The sequence below is a fragment of the Centruroides vittatus genome, unplaced genomic scaffold (assembly GCF_030686945.1).
Source record: "Centruroides vittatus isolate TY-2023 unplaced genomic scaffold, ASM3068694v2 contig_1162, whole genome shotgun sequence".
In the NCBI taxonomy this organism is placed as follows: Eukaryota; Metazoa; Arthropoda; class Arachnida; order Scorpiones; family Buthidae; genus Centruroides; species Centruroides vittatus.
Genome location: NW_027120748.1, coordinates 512,000 through 525,941, shown reverse-complemented (window position 1 = coordinate 525,941; position 13,942 = coordinate 512,000). Strand labels below are relative to the sequence as shown.

The following is a 13,942-nucleotide window of genomic DNA, read 5'->3' as shown; positions in this document are numbered from 1 at the left end:
CATATAATGAATAATTTCATCCAATAATTACTGAAATAAATTCAATGTTTTAATCATTTTTAAGAATTAATGATATTTACATAATTAAAAATTAAGTAACTTAAAAGCCATTAAAGAATTTTGCTTAAAAGAATTACAATATTTTTATTTATATATATGTATATATTTTATGCAAGGAAGCCTCCAATTTATGCATTTTAATTTATAAAAATATTTGTTTTGAAATGAAGGTAGGCTTCCTTACACTTGTCGTCAGGATGTTGTTGGTCTTGGTTTCAGAATCAGTCTTCCATTCTGTATTTTAATTGATTTTAATAAGAATTATAAATCATTAATAATAATATATTTTAAGTGGAAATTAATACATACATCATCACAAGACATGTTGAAATCTCCCAAAACTTGCCTCACTCTTGAAACAATTCTATTTAAAGTTAAAGTACAACTATGATATATTTGTGATGGATTTATTTGAATGATTCATTCGACTATTCAATCCGTAAAATTTCAGCTAAATTCTTGCAACTTCTCAAATGTTTAACACTAAAATGATATAACCACTTTTAAACTTTTTCACATTAAACATAAAAATGTGAAAGTCCTCAAAATACTTTTAAAATTCCATTATTTATAACCTATTGCAGGGAGGCGAACCTTTTTCAGTGTCTGCATGCCATACTGTAAGCATACTTAGCTTTAAAGATGTTAATGCGTGCCAAAGTCTTAGACTTCTAATAATGATATTTAAAGAAATTAAACGAATACCCTTTAATTCGAAAAAAAGTTAAAAATCTGATTGAAAAAAGGATGATCGGGTGATAAACAGAAATCATATGAAACATTACATGCCAGATGATTTCTCTTATGTGCCACTTTGGGCACGCGTGCCATAGGTTCGCCACCCGACCTATTACATATAAGAAGTATTTAATTCTTTTTAATAATAACCATTTCAGTGTATAAAATTATTTTTACAAAAATGTTTAAAAATAACAGTTTGTGTTTAAGCAAGTGTTTATCAACTATCCACTGCTGAAAAACAAAGCAAAACACAATTTCATTGAATCTGACCATTGATTTTTATGGCATATGAAAAGAAACTGTCCAAATGTGTTGTCCAGTGTTTCTCAATAAAGGCAAAAATAAATTTTTGGTGAGAAATTTCAAATGTAGACAAAGATTTTTGTAATTTTTGGTTGATTTTAAAGACTGAAATGGACAAGTGAATCATTCAACAGACCCATCAATACAAGTTATTTTTTTAAAAGATTAAAATTACTATTCTACTAGAAAAATAACTAAAATTTGTGGTGACATTTTTTTCTTACGGTTCAAAAAGATGAACTAGATAGATAACATAAAATTACACAGATTACATTTTCAAAAAGTATTATATTTTGTTAATGATTTATTATCAAAATAAAAATTACTAGTAATAGTAAAATGAATAAGAGGATGTATTAATGTTATTCAATTTACTACTACCAGCATATTTTTTTTAATGATAATTCATTAATATATCTTAATGGAAAATATAAATAATCCATTCATATTCATCAATTTACAATATATTTTGACATAAATAAATGGGATATCTTACCTTTGACAGATTTATATTAAAAAAAAAATACATAAAACAACTTATTGATGATTAGGCTTTAATAATGCTTGTTTAGATGATAAAGAGGTATTAATTCTAATCTTATTTAAGAAGCATTTTTTCCCCCTCAACTTTTCTGAACTAATAATTTCTCAATGAATGATGTATGATGTCTTTCACTTTCTCTAATATTCATATTTTCACCCAAGAAAGGAATGGTCATTCAAATAAGATTCATATAAGAACTGAACTTACACCGTTGGATTCTTGCCAATGCTCTGATTGATTCACCTAAAAGAATTATTATTAAATAAAATACATGTTAAATAGCCAAAAAGAATAATTAAATACATTCATACACATAAGTTCATAATTTCTAATGATTATCTGCACAGTCAAGCATTACTAAAGCTTAATCATCATTAGATTTTACTAGAGATTCTAGAGAACCAATTCAAAATAAAATCAACAAATTTTAGAGAATTATTAATAAATATTCAGAACTACAATGTACAGTAGAACGTCGGTAAGTGGAACGATTTTCAGTCTGACTGTGTCGTGCTGAATCAAATGTTTTTGATACTAAATTTACTTCTAAAGTATAATTTTCATGTTTTTTTATATTCTTTAATATATTTATTTTGTTTGTACAAAATGCAGAAATAATTTTTAACGATACGATAGCCTCGATGATTATTATAAAAATTTTCGTTAGGCTTAAATTCGACGAAAATTCAACACGAAGCGACACGCAACGGAGAAAAATTTGAACATCGGACAGGTTAATGTATTTTTTCTTACAAAGTCGGAAACTGGAACAAATCATTAACTGGAAGGACCCCAGTCCCCAATTGGTTCCACTTATCGACGCTCTACTGTATTCATTCAAATTATAACAATGTTGAAATTTATTAGTAAATAAATATAAGTCAGTCATTAAGTAACTGCAAAAGTGCTCTAGAACACTATGAAATAAAGATGTAGCCTACTTATCTAAGTCTCAAAATAATCCCTTAATGTCAGTGCATTGTACCAGGATACCAATGTATGAATGCTAGAAATAAAAAATACTTTTGGGCAACTCATGCATTGCAGACTGAATCTCCTTGCCAGAATATAAATGGCAGCACTGTAGACTGCATCTCCTCGTGTGAGAATGGAAATTAATAATTATAATTTTTTAATAATTTATTAAGGCATTTGTTTGGTTGAGTGAGAGTGGAAATGGTAGCCCACAGAAAGTCTTTCAGTAGGTCCCAGAGATTTCCATGGTAACAAATCAATATTTTGAAGCAACATTCTGGTGTCACATTTGCTATGTGAAATCTGGCATTGTCTTGCAGGAACCAAACATTTGGAAAGGATACCATAACATTTCCTCCAGTAACTGGTCTTAGTTGGTTTTGAAAAAAAGGTCACAGTAGTTGCTATTGTTTACTGTTTGACCCTCGGACACACAATGTTCTGGAATTACCTCTATATTGTCCCAAAACACTGTCAGCATAACCGTTCCTGCATAAGATTGTGTACAGACTTTCTTGGAGTCTTAGGGAGTCCAGATAGTGTCTTCTATTGAGCTTTGGTTGTTTTCTAGAACAAACTGATTCACCCAGTATAATATTTGACAATGAATATCAATAATTTCAAACCTTCTATGTGCAAAATCTCACTATAGCATGCAATTCAACTTTTGTGCAACACTCAAGCAAGGCAGCTATTTTGGGCACTCACTAGTGAGGCAGTAGCTATATCATCTGGCAATGCTACTAAGTTCACAGATATTCATTAGATCATGTTAGATTCAGTTGTGGAGAATATAAACTCTGTTTCACTTGCAGATTATGCCACTGTTGTGGTTACTTAATCACTATATCCTGTACATAATTTAAATTATAAGACAGTTTACCTTAAGTATTTTGTTTTAATATAAATGATCCAGATTAGACTATAAACCCAAATACAAATGCATGCAAGATTTTAGGAGTCAAATGTGTTTGTGAAATAAACACTTTTTTTTGTTTTTCAGACCTTTCATCTCATCTCCAGACTTCCAATTACAGTCTACTCTGCAAGTAGGAATAAACTGCCCCCTCACACATGGTTGAGAGAACACCCTCTTTTTCAACATCCAGATACGACAGTAGCATAAGAACTCACCTCAACAGACCAACTAGATTCCACTCACCAGTGGTCTATTCCGAAGTGATACAGTGGTTAAGCTACTGTCACATGCAAGTTTGGCAAAAAAGGGGTGTGTTATCTCAATCATGCTTGAGGATGAGGCAGGGAAGCTTACTCCTGCTTACAGAGAGGACTAGGAGTTGGAAATCTGAAACTGGGATAAAGGTCTTGAATAAGGTTTCATCCATAAATACATTTCCCTTCTATAATTTTTTAATCACTTGTTTTTTTTTTAGAGTTTAATAAATTATTCAGCATCAGTTCAAAGTTTTATTCATTTACTATTAATTAATAATATATTTTAGTATTGTTTGATTTTTATTTTAGAAAAAAATCAAACATCAGTATTAAAACATAAAAATCAACATAAAAATCAGTATTATTATTTTAGTCAAAATTTATATTAGTTTGAATTTGATGTGATAAAAATAATAAAATAAATGTTGAAAGCATTCATTTCACTTATTAATACTATATTATCAATATGTATTGGGTTGTTTGGAAAGTAATTTCGTTTTTTTATTACTAGAGGAATTAGATGTATTTTTACCAGCCAATTTTATTTTAAACCACATTTTCATTATATACTTCAACAGCTGACATTTTAAGGCTTACTTGTAAAAAATTCTGTACAATTGTTTTTTTCGGTGATCCATCAAATATGGAAAATCGAAAGCATCATTTTCGGCATATTTTGCTATTTTATAACTAAAAAATCAAAATGCTCTTCAAACAAGAAAAAAATTGTGGTACATGTTTGGAGAAGATGTGTTGAGAAAAAGACAGTGCCAAAACTGGTTTACAAAATTGCGTTCTGGCAATTTTAATATCGAAGATACACCACATTCTGGATGGCCATTTGAAGCCAATGAAAACAAAATAAAGGTAATGATTGAAGCAATCTGCCGTATAACAACATGTGAAATCACTAATAGATTAAATCTGTTAAATTGAACCGTTTATTATCACTTAAAACGAATTGGTTTCGTTTCAAAGCTCGATATATGGGTTCCACATGTTATTAAAGAGAGATGCTCTCTATGGTGGAATTGTAAAGAAATTTGTTTTTGAGCTTTTACCAGACAATTTAACAATTGATTCAAAAGTGTACTGCCATCGAGTAAACAAATTGAGTAATATCATCAAACAGAAAAGGCCAGAATTGATCAACAAACAAAGTGTAGTGTTTTACCATGATAATGCCAAATTTCAAACAAGTTTGGTAACTCATCAGAAACTGTTATAGCTTAGATGGGATGTGTTATCATACCAACCATATTCGCCAGATCTGGCACACTCAGATTATTACTTGTTCCGGTCTATACAAATTTTTTTTAACTAAGACATTTACTTGAAATGACAATGTCAAAAATCACTTGGATCAGTTTTTTGTAAACAACGATCAAAATTTTTATGAATGTGAAATCATGCTACTACCAGAAACAATGACAACAGATATTTGACCAAAATGGTCAATATATAATTCAATAAAATATTTATTTATTATAAGAGTATTGTGTTTATTTTTCTACGAAAAAAACGAAATTACTTTCCGAACAACCCAATATAATGAAGATCAGTTTTATATCTTTATTATATATTGAAATTGCCTATAATATAGTGAAATTGACATGACATAAAACAAATATGCCAATCAAGTGTATTATATATATTAATAATATATAAACATCACTTGTATATATAATATACATTTGATTGGGCTTAGTGATGTCCATATATATAAACATCACTAGGCCCAAAGTTTGGTTTATATGTTATGAACAGATTATAAATTCAATTCTGATATTCTAACTATATTTTTTTAACAGCACAAGAAAAACTGCTTTATTAGAACTCAAAGTAGAAAAAATAAACAAATGCAAATTTAACTTCAATTTCTAGAAATTCAATATACCTTATTTACTCAGATATAAGACTATCTTGCATATAGGATGAGGTGTGACTTTAGAAATCAAAATGAAAAAAATTAGATTTATTAATACAATTCTAATTTTATTTCGTTTAATCACAAATAAAATATTATCAAATGCACATATTAACCATATAACCATGTTTGCCTTAATATGTGATGAATGGAAAACAAAACATTATAATGTGCATGACTGGAAAAAGTTTATTTTTAATTATTCAGAATATGCTAATATTCATTAAAAATAACAACTTAACTAATATAAAATAACTACATTTATAATTATTGCTAAGTGGCCTGTATTTCATTAATGTTTTTATAAATAACTAGAAACTATTTTCTGTGAACAAATGAAATGCAATGCAGTTTTTAATTAATGGACATAGGATTAAACCAATAAACAAAGGAAAGTGTCTTAATTTGTTTACAGTAGGTGCCAACTTACACTAAATAGACTGTAGACCTATAATGACAGCATGAAGTATACACAGTTCACAGAAATTATTGTAAAAACGCAAAGAATCCTTCGCTCATGCATACAGAATGACTTAGGTTTTTGAAGCAGTAAAAAATGAATAAAAACCTTGTCTTATACGTGAGTAAATACAGTATATATTAGTTTTATCCTAAGATGAATTTAAGAAATCTGATAGTATTATGAATCTTGTGTTTATTTTCTATTTTGACTACAACAAAATAGTTTTTCTTATGTCTGAAGTTTTAGAATGTTGAGTATTCTATTATTGAATTTTTACTTCCGTAGCAAAGTAATATAAATTTTACAATTTAAAAGGATACATTGATGGAGCCACTACTCTTTTATGAATCCCCATGAGAAAAAGTATGATCAATATGATGCTACTGATGGTAAAAAACAAGTGATTCAGTAAAGACTCTAGCAAGCCGACCTATAATAAGTTTTCATTTGAAATTCTATATAAGATAAAAATGTACTTATTGTAAAAATCTTTTAAAAAAATAATTTACATAAGTAATTAAGATCTTACTTGAGAAGTGTGAGGATCCATTAACCATAATCCTGCGCCAATCAAAGTGAAGGATGCACATACAGCAAGTACAACTAAATAGATAAAATCAGAAATTCAAACAACTGAAACTTATTATTTTATGATTAAAAATATTCTTACTTCTCCATCTTTTTGCCTGAGGCTGTAGATAACCAATTACTTCAGTAAGTCTTCTTTCAAATGCTTTTAGATCTTTAATATAAATATATTTCTATTATTATTGTTTAAATAATTAGAAATGTTTTAAAATTATTATTTTAATAATATTTATGATTAAATACATTAAAGAAGATAAAGATATAAGAAAAATTTCACTTTTAAAAATTTGAAACTTTGAGTCAGTAATAGACATTAAAAAGCATAAGATAATCAATGCCAAAAAGGAAGATAATGACCTAGATTCACAGACATGGGCATTAACAAGGATGAAGTGTAGTAGCCATAATGAATAGATTAAAAATGGCTTGTTTCGGACTGCTGAAATCCTTATTGTTGTTTCTTTAGTTTATACTTTGTTTACTTACTTAAAAAGTAATCAATATTGGTTAAATTTAAGATCTTTTCAAATTCCTTATTACAAAATTTCATTCTTTATATTTAATAGAAATATTCTATTTAGAATGTTGAGTTTAGAATGTTACTTTTTCAAGCAGTCATGATAATGGAATTATAAATATTTTGAAAACATTAATCTTTATAATATTATAATTAAAACATTTTCCAGCTCCTTAAGTGCTGAATGTGTATTTGGTACATTTAATTCTCTAATTTTTTAGTATTATCTGAATTAGTCATTATTAGAGCACATCACTATATTTCAGATATGGCCTTCCTTTTTGATCTGTTTATAGTGGCAGTATGAAAGTACTTGGTACCTCAATATCTTCCTTTAACATATCTGAACTTGTCACTTAGAAATGATTACTGAAATTCTGATAATTGTTAGATGAGATTACACAGTTGATAACTTACTGAGAAGACAAAGAACAATAGAGATACAACATACCTTTCTGATTGAATGACACAAAGATAATTTTGTCCAATTCACTCAGATCAGTCCAAAACAAGCTGTAATGTTCTTCCTTTAAAGTATCACTGAATCAAGAGACATATTAAATAATCTACAGTTGAGATAATGCTGTCCATTGCTATGGCATCATGATGATGCACCAAGAGTAACTTACACATATTCATACCAATCTGCATTTTTTATTTTTTTCACCTTGTGGGCATTAAGAGAGTCTTTTATCAAGCTCAGTGTGAAAGCAGCCAGGTGGTTAGGGATGAAGCTTGACATATCTGGGATAGACCACCTTTGAATTCCTAGGGATTTTTTGACTCAACCAGTTTTTTTCCCAAGTCTTCCAGTGCAGTAGGCAGACACCTTAACTGCTCAGCTAACTTAGAAAGTTTAAGGATGAGATACAATACTGCATTTCTTGACTCCACAACACAAATGGCATGTGTGAAAATGCAAGTACTTTCAAGACTGATATTCACTATAAATGTTTTCTCTGAATGTTTTGTGTCCAATGCTTTTTCTTCTATTTCAACAATACTGCATATTTTAATTTACATTTTTATACTGAGTGTTATTAGTTATTGAGAAACAAATAGCAACAAAAAGTAACTTAATGGTGAAAACAGGAAAGAAATAATTGGAAATAAAAAAGTAACTCACTTAAAGCCCTGTTTTTTATATAAATTTTATTGATGCCAATCTTCATGAATTAAAGAAAATACTGTGGAATCTCATTAAAATGAAGTTTAGAATAATGAACTTTTCAAAATAACAAACTTTTAGATTTTTCCCAACCTAACCTCCATAAGAAACAACAAAATCTTTCAATTCTTTGAATATATTTATAACAAACTTTCAGTTTAACATTTCTTTTCTATCAGTCCTATGGTAATAGAATTTGTGATATTTTCATTTCACTATAGCAACCTCATTACAGCTTCTTTCTTTCTTCTTTGCTATTGTGTTCCAACTAGTAAAGAACTATATCCAAGGAAAAGGAGTGCGCTCATAAGCAACTGATGAGTTGTAAATATACTAACTGCAACAAGAGCCACAAATAACAAATCATAATACAGGCATAAAGATGCTGCTTATGCTTCTTTTTAATTTTGTTATTTATCTTATTCTTCAGCATGAGGGTAAGATGGCAATGAGGAACATCCACAGGAAAAAACATTGCCAGGCTCCTGGTCATTTCTCTACAGCAGTGTTCTTCAACCTTCGGTCTGTAGATTGGCATTAGTCTGCGAAAAATTTCATAGACTGATACTACAGGTACTCCTCACTTTATGACCTATCTGCTTAATGACCAATCGAGTCTCGGCCTGCAATTTGGGGAATCCCCTTTCTCAGCTTGAGTGTCGGTCAGTGCGAATGGTGACCTGTGCACTAAGCGTACTATAATAGGCTTGTGTATACTATAATAGTCTTTTTATGAATAAATTTGAAGTTTGTTGCATAATTTGAATAATTTTACAACAATCCTATATTCCCAGCGCAAGCTCCTCGCTTAACGACGTAGTCGTCGGAATGGAACTCAGTCGTAAAATGAGGAGTACCTGTACTAAGGAAGAAATGGTATGAAATACAGCTTCTAGAATAGTTTAAACAGAATAGTTTAAAAGTAAAGAAACATATTAGGTAAACAAACAAATGAAATTCAACAATTCAATTAATAGGCACTAATAAAGACAATAACAACAAAACACTTGAAACTGAAAAAAAATTAATTTAGATGATAGATGGGTCAAAATATTTAATGAAATGAACAAAAAGGATTTTGAATTCCACGATTTTAATAATTTGATAAAATTAGTCCTTTGTTTAACAGGAACTATAACTTCTGTGGAAAATATATTTTAACTCAAATTCCTATGATCAAAAGAGAAGTCAAAATTAAATATTGAAGCCATTAAAGCAATGTTAATCATAAAGCAAAACTGCAAATTACAATGAGTTTTATGATAAAATTGTGAGTGACCAGAACAAAATAAGTTCATCTGAAAAATATGCTTGGTTTGATGTAGGAAACCTTCTATATCATCCTATTAAATTTTTTTGATATCATATTATAATAGAAATATCACCCTTTCATTATTACATATTCAAAAATAAAATATTTTAGAAAAATTCACATATTACATTTTACAACTCCAAATCAATATTGATAATATTGTAGTAATAAATCTAATATATAAAGCTGAAAAACTGGGTTCTGTCACAGTATGCCAAAAACAGCCACTAGGGGCACCCCTAGTTATTATTTAATTTAAATTATTTTATATTTTTACAGTATATTATTATTTTATTTGTAATTTAGTATGCCCCGATGCCTGCATTAGGCCTTTCAACTGGCTGTTAATAATACCCATCTATATTTCTTGATGAAATTTTAACAAGAGTCAGCCTGTACTCACATCAGCTGTGGCTCCTCCATCCAGTTTCACTATCAAGAAATTATTGTCATCCTAGTTATTGCATTATATTTCTATTAGATCAGAAAATTAAAGAAAACTTGTGACACATTGTTTCAACAAATAAATGCAACATTCAGAAAATAAGCAATGTACTTGCAAATATTGTTCTTACTACATTTTTGTTTTTATATAATTTTATTTCTTTCACAATATAAAGTAGAATTAATATATTCTAAAACAAAAATTATATACTCAACAAAACAATATCTTTATTATGAATGTCTATGTTTTGAGAATTTTAAATCAAATAAATTTAGAAAAATAGTTTTGCATTTGTCAGAAATTACCATTATATAAAAATTTTCAAATGAAACTAACTATATTCTTATCAAAGTAATTTTGATGTAAATTTTCTCATTATTATTTATAAGGTATGATCCAAAAATTTGGGAATTTGACATATAGTTTAAAGCACCAAGCACAATCACCTTCATAATTCCCTCAGGAGACAATACACTTTTGTCAGTAGCAATACAGATTCTGGAAGCATTGCTCTAAGCCATCTTTTGCAACCACCTTAATGCCTCTTACAATGCTGCTTTTATCTCATTTCATGAATCAAAATGACATCACTACAAATGATGTTTCATCAGTAAAAAGGTAAAAATTGCAAGAAGCTAAGTTGTGTGAATAGGCAAGACATGGAAGCTCATTAGTACAATTTCTGCTACAATTCTGACCATTACAGACCAATGTTCAGGTATGTTGTAATGGAAAAGGTACTATTGTCTACTTCACTACATAACTGGACATTTTATCCATCATAAATGTTGGCATGAGTCTATCAGTCATAAATGGTTCCTTCACCATGAGTCCATCAGACAACTCATGGTTCCTTCACCATGGTAACATGCCTGCTCACTCAATCTTATCAATGCAACATAAAGTTTGCAGGAAACTGGGGAAAAACTTTTATGAAAAAATTTCAACTTTTGAATCAAGCTTATGGAGGCAATGCTCTACATTGCTCACAGTGTTACAAATGGTTTACTCAATTCAAAAGCAATTGTCAATGCAGATGTTTTCAAACAATTGCATGAAAAAATTTGCAAAAAGATACCAGAGTTATGGCGAGACAACTCATAGTTCCTTCACCATGGCAACATGCCTGCTCACTCAACTTATCAATTTGCCAAAAATCAAATTACTGTTCTCCCTAGACTCTCTACTTGCCAGACCTGGCTCCTTATGATTTTTTCTTGTTTCCAAAATTAATATCAGTGCCAAAAGGATGCAGTTTTGACACAATTGATGTCAAAGGATAATCCAAAACAAGCTTACCAGGACTGCTTTGCAAAGTGGAAACACCGCTGGGATAAGTATAAATAGGGGAGAGTACTTTGAAGGGGACAAGGATCAATAATCTGTAACTTGAAAAATAAAAATTAAAAAAATAAAGTTCAGTTATTTTTTGAACAGATCTCATATTTACATATTTTATTTATTGTTTTTCTATTTTAATTTATTATTAGGGCATTTGAGTGTGTTATTATTATCTTAAATTACATATGTATGTTTTAAGTTTATCAAAATGGGTATCGTTTAGGGTCCAGAAAAGGATTAATTGACTTTCCATTATTTATAACGGAAAAATTGCTTTGGACTTCAAACAATTCAGAGTTCGAACAGCTCCTGGAACGAATTAAATTTGAACTACAAAGCACCACCATAATGTCATTATGTATTTCCCAACAATACCTAATACTCAGATTTGTGATGTAAAATGCACACTTCAACTAATATAAAGTTATAATTACAACAGACGTTTTATTATACCCAATTATAGTCATATGCTGCTTTAAGTTTAAAAGATATCCAATTAATTGAGACGTAGTAATATAGAGCAACAAATTGAAAACTTTGTCATTTTCTGAATCAGACTGCTTAAGCATAATCAGCCTCATTTCTTTGATAAAAAAAAATATATATATTACCATTAAAATACGTACGTTAATATTTTGATAAATCAAAAAAACTTGTGAATTTTATTAAATTATACACGAAACTAATTTGAGATGGACAGTTTTTAGAATGATACATTAACCGGCGAATGTTACAGAAAAACTTCATTAAACTTGAAAATGCTTACCCTCACATGTTGTTTGTTCAACAGACATAACTATATTTCGCTTTTACATATATATGAAATGTATAATTTTAAATTTTAAAGAAATATATTTATAAACTTTCAAGGACACGATCCTTTCCGCTCTTCCCATTAATTAGAAACCCTTATAGCGCCCTCTGCGAAATCTACCATTAAATTAATAAAATATATTATTTTTTATTTATTTTTTTTAAATTTTATATATTATTATCATCGAAAAGTATATACTGTATATATATTGTTGAACTTGAAATTATAAATCATTGTGAAATATTAAATCGATAAAAGTTATGGTGAAAACAATAATATTGTGTGAGAGATACTGTACTGTACATTCCACCAAAAGACAAGTTTATGCGGGTGTTTAGTGTACAATAACGAACTATTTATGTGGAATTGTCACTACTTGTTATATTTTCAAGGGCTGACATAAAGATATGACAAAAAGAGAGGCGGATATCCAAAGCGGTTCGACATCAGTTTAAAACTCTGGGATCGAATTCCGACAGATGAAAAACCGCAGGAATTTTTTAATGGACAGTGTGGCTTTATTAAACCTTATTTATTTTCTTTTCTTTACTTTCCTTATACTATCTTCCTGTAGTAACAATTTTACTTCCGTTTTCTATTTACTTAACCACGCGGTAGTTAGTCGACACATGTGGCCTGGACGGTAATAAAAACAAAAAGGGTGTGACACCGAGGGGTCGAGGGGTTACGTCAGAGGAGATAGGAGGACAGGAGCGAGAGGAAGGAAGATTTTTCGGAGAGAGAGAAAAACGGGACGAACAGAAACAAAGAAAGTTATTAAGGAACGGATCCGAGGTTTTTTTTTTCTTATTTATTACCGCCAGTCACCCCTTCGAACCAATTTTCAGTCTTATCATCTCTGTTTAATTCTCTTCCACCTTATCTTTCTCTAGGGCCCTGTACTTAGTTAAGCTAGATATAAGTTAGAATAAGTTCTTTGTCTTGTCGGCACGCGGGGACTAATTGATGACATTGTTACGCGCAGTCCCAAATGTATTTGTATTAGTAATTAGTAAGTGTGTGTAATCGTTTCTTTGTAAATTATTTATGTTCGCTGAAATTAATAAACCTTTTTTTTTATTCTATCAAAGCCGAGCGACTCTCAGGGTCTTGTTATTTCATATACTCGGCTAACAATGGCGTCCGCGACAGGATTCTGTTAGTAACGGGATACGGTTTTTATTGTATAGAACGTAGCATTGTATTATCGTGCCTGTAGATTTAAGGCCCTACAATTTGTAATCAATTGTATTATTTTTATATCATTAATTATGGATGATTGTAACCAGAACAATCTTGCTACATCCTCAGGAGGCGAGGGTGAGGGGATCCCTCCTGTAGTCACAGGGTTTCTAGGAATGGTTCCCATTTTTTCTAATAGTGGCAGTGATTTGGTTAATGTCCGCCAATTCTTCAAGACCATAGATAATATATCTCGCCTGGCTGGGTGGAACAGTGAAGTGAAATTGGCTGTCTTACAAGCTCGGTTAAAAGGGGGGCCATTATCGACGTTCTTCAGCTTGGCTGACCAAGATCCTTGTACTTTTGAGGGAATTAGGCAAAAATTA

At 29.9% G+C, this 13,942-nt stretch overlaps 1 protein-coding gene across 1 annotated transcript; it reads right to left on the bottom strand.

Moving 5' to 3' along the window:
* Positions 1 to 52: 52 nt before the first annotated feature.
* On the bottom strand, positions 53 to 12,482 carry LOC136980865 (nuclear envelope phosphatase-regulatory subunit 1-like). Its single transcript, XM_067277068.1, has 6 exons — positions 12,327 to 12,482; positions 6,860 to 6,931; positions 6,719 to 6,792; positions 6,510 to 6,619; positions 370 to 424; positions 53 to 294 (listed from the first exon to the last, which is right to left on the bottom strand). Exons 1-6 carry the CDS (start codon positions 12,352 to 12,354, stop codon positions 253 to 255), a joined length of 381 nt encoding a protein of 126 aa, XP_067133169.1. The 5' UTR covers positions 12,355 to 12,482; the 3' UTR covers positions 53 to 252.
* Positions 12,483 to 13,942: the final 1,460 nt, after the last annotated feature.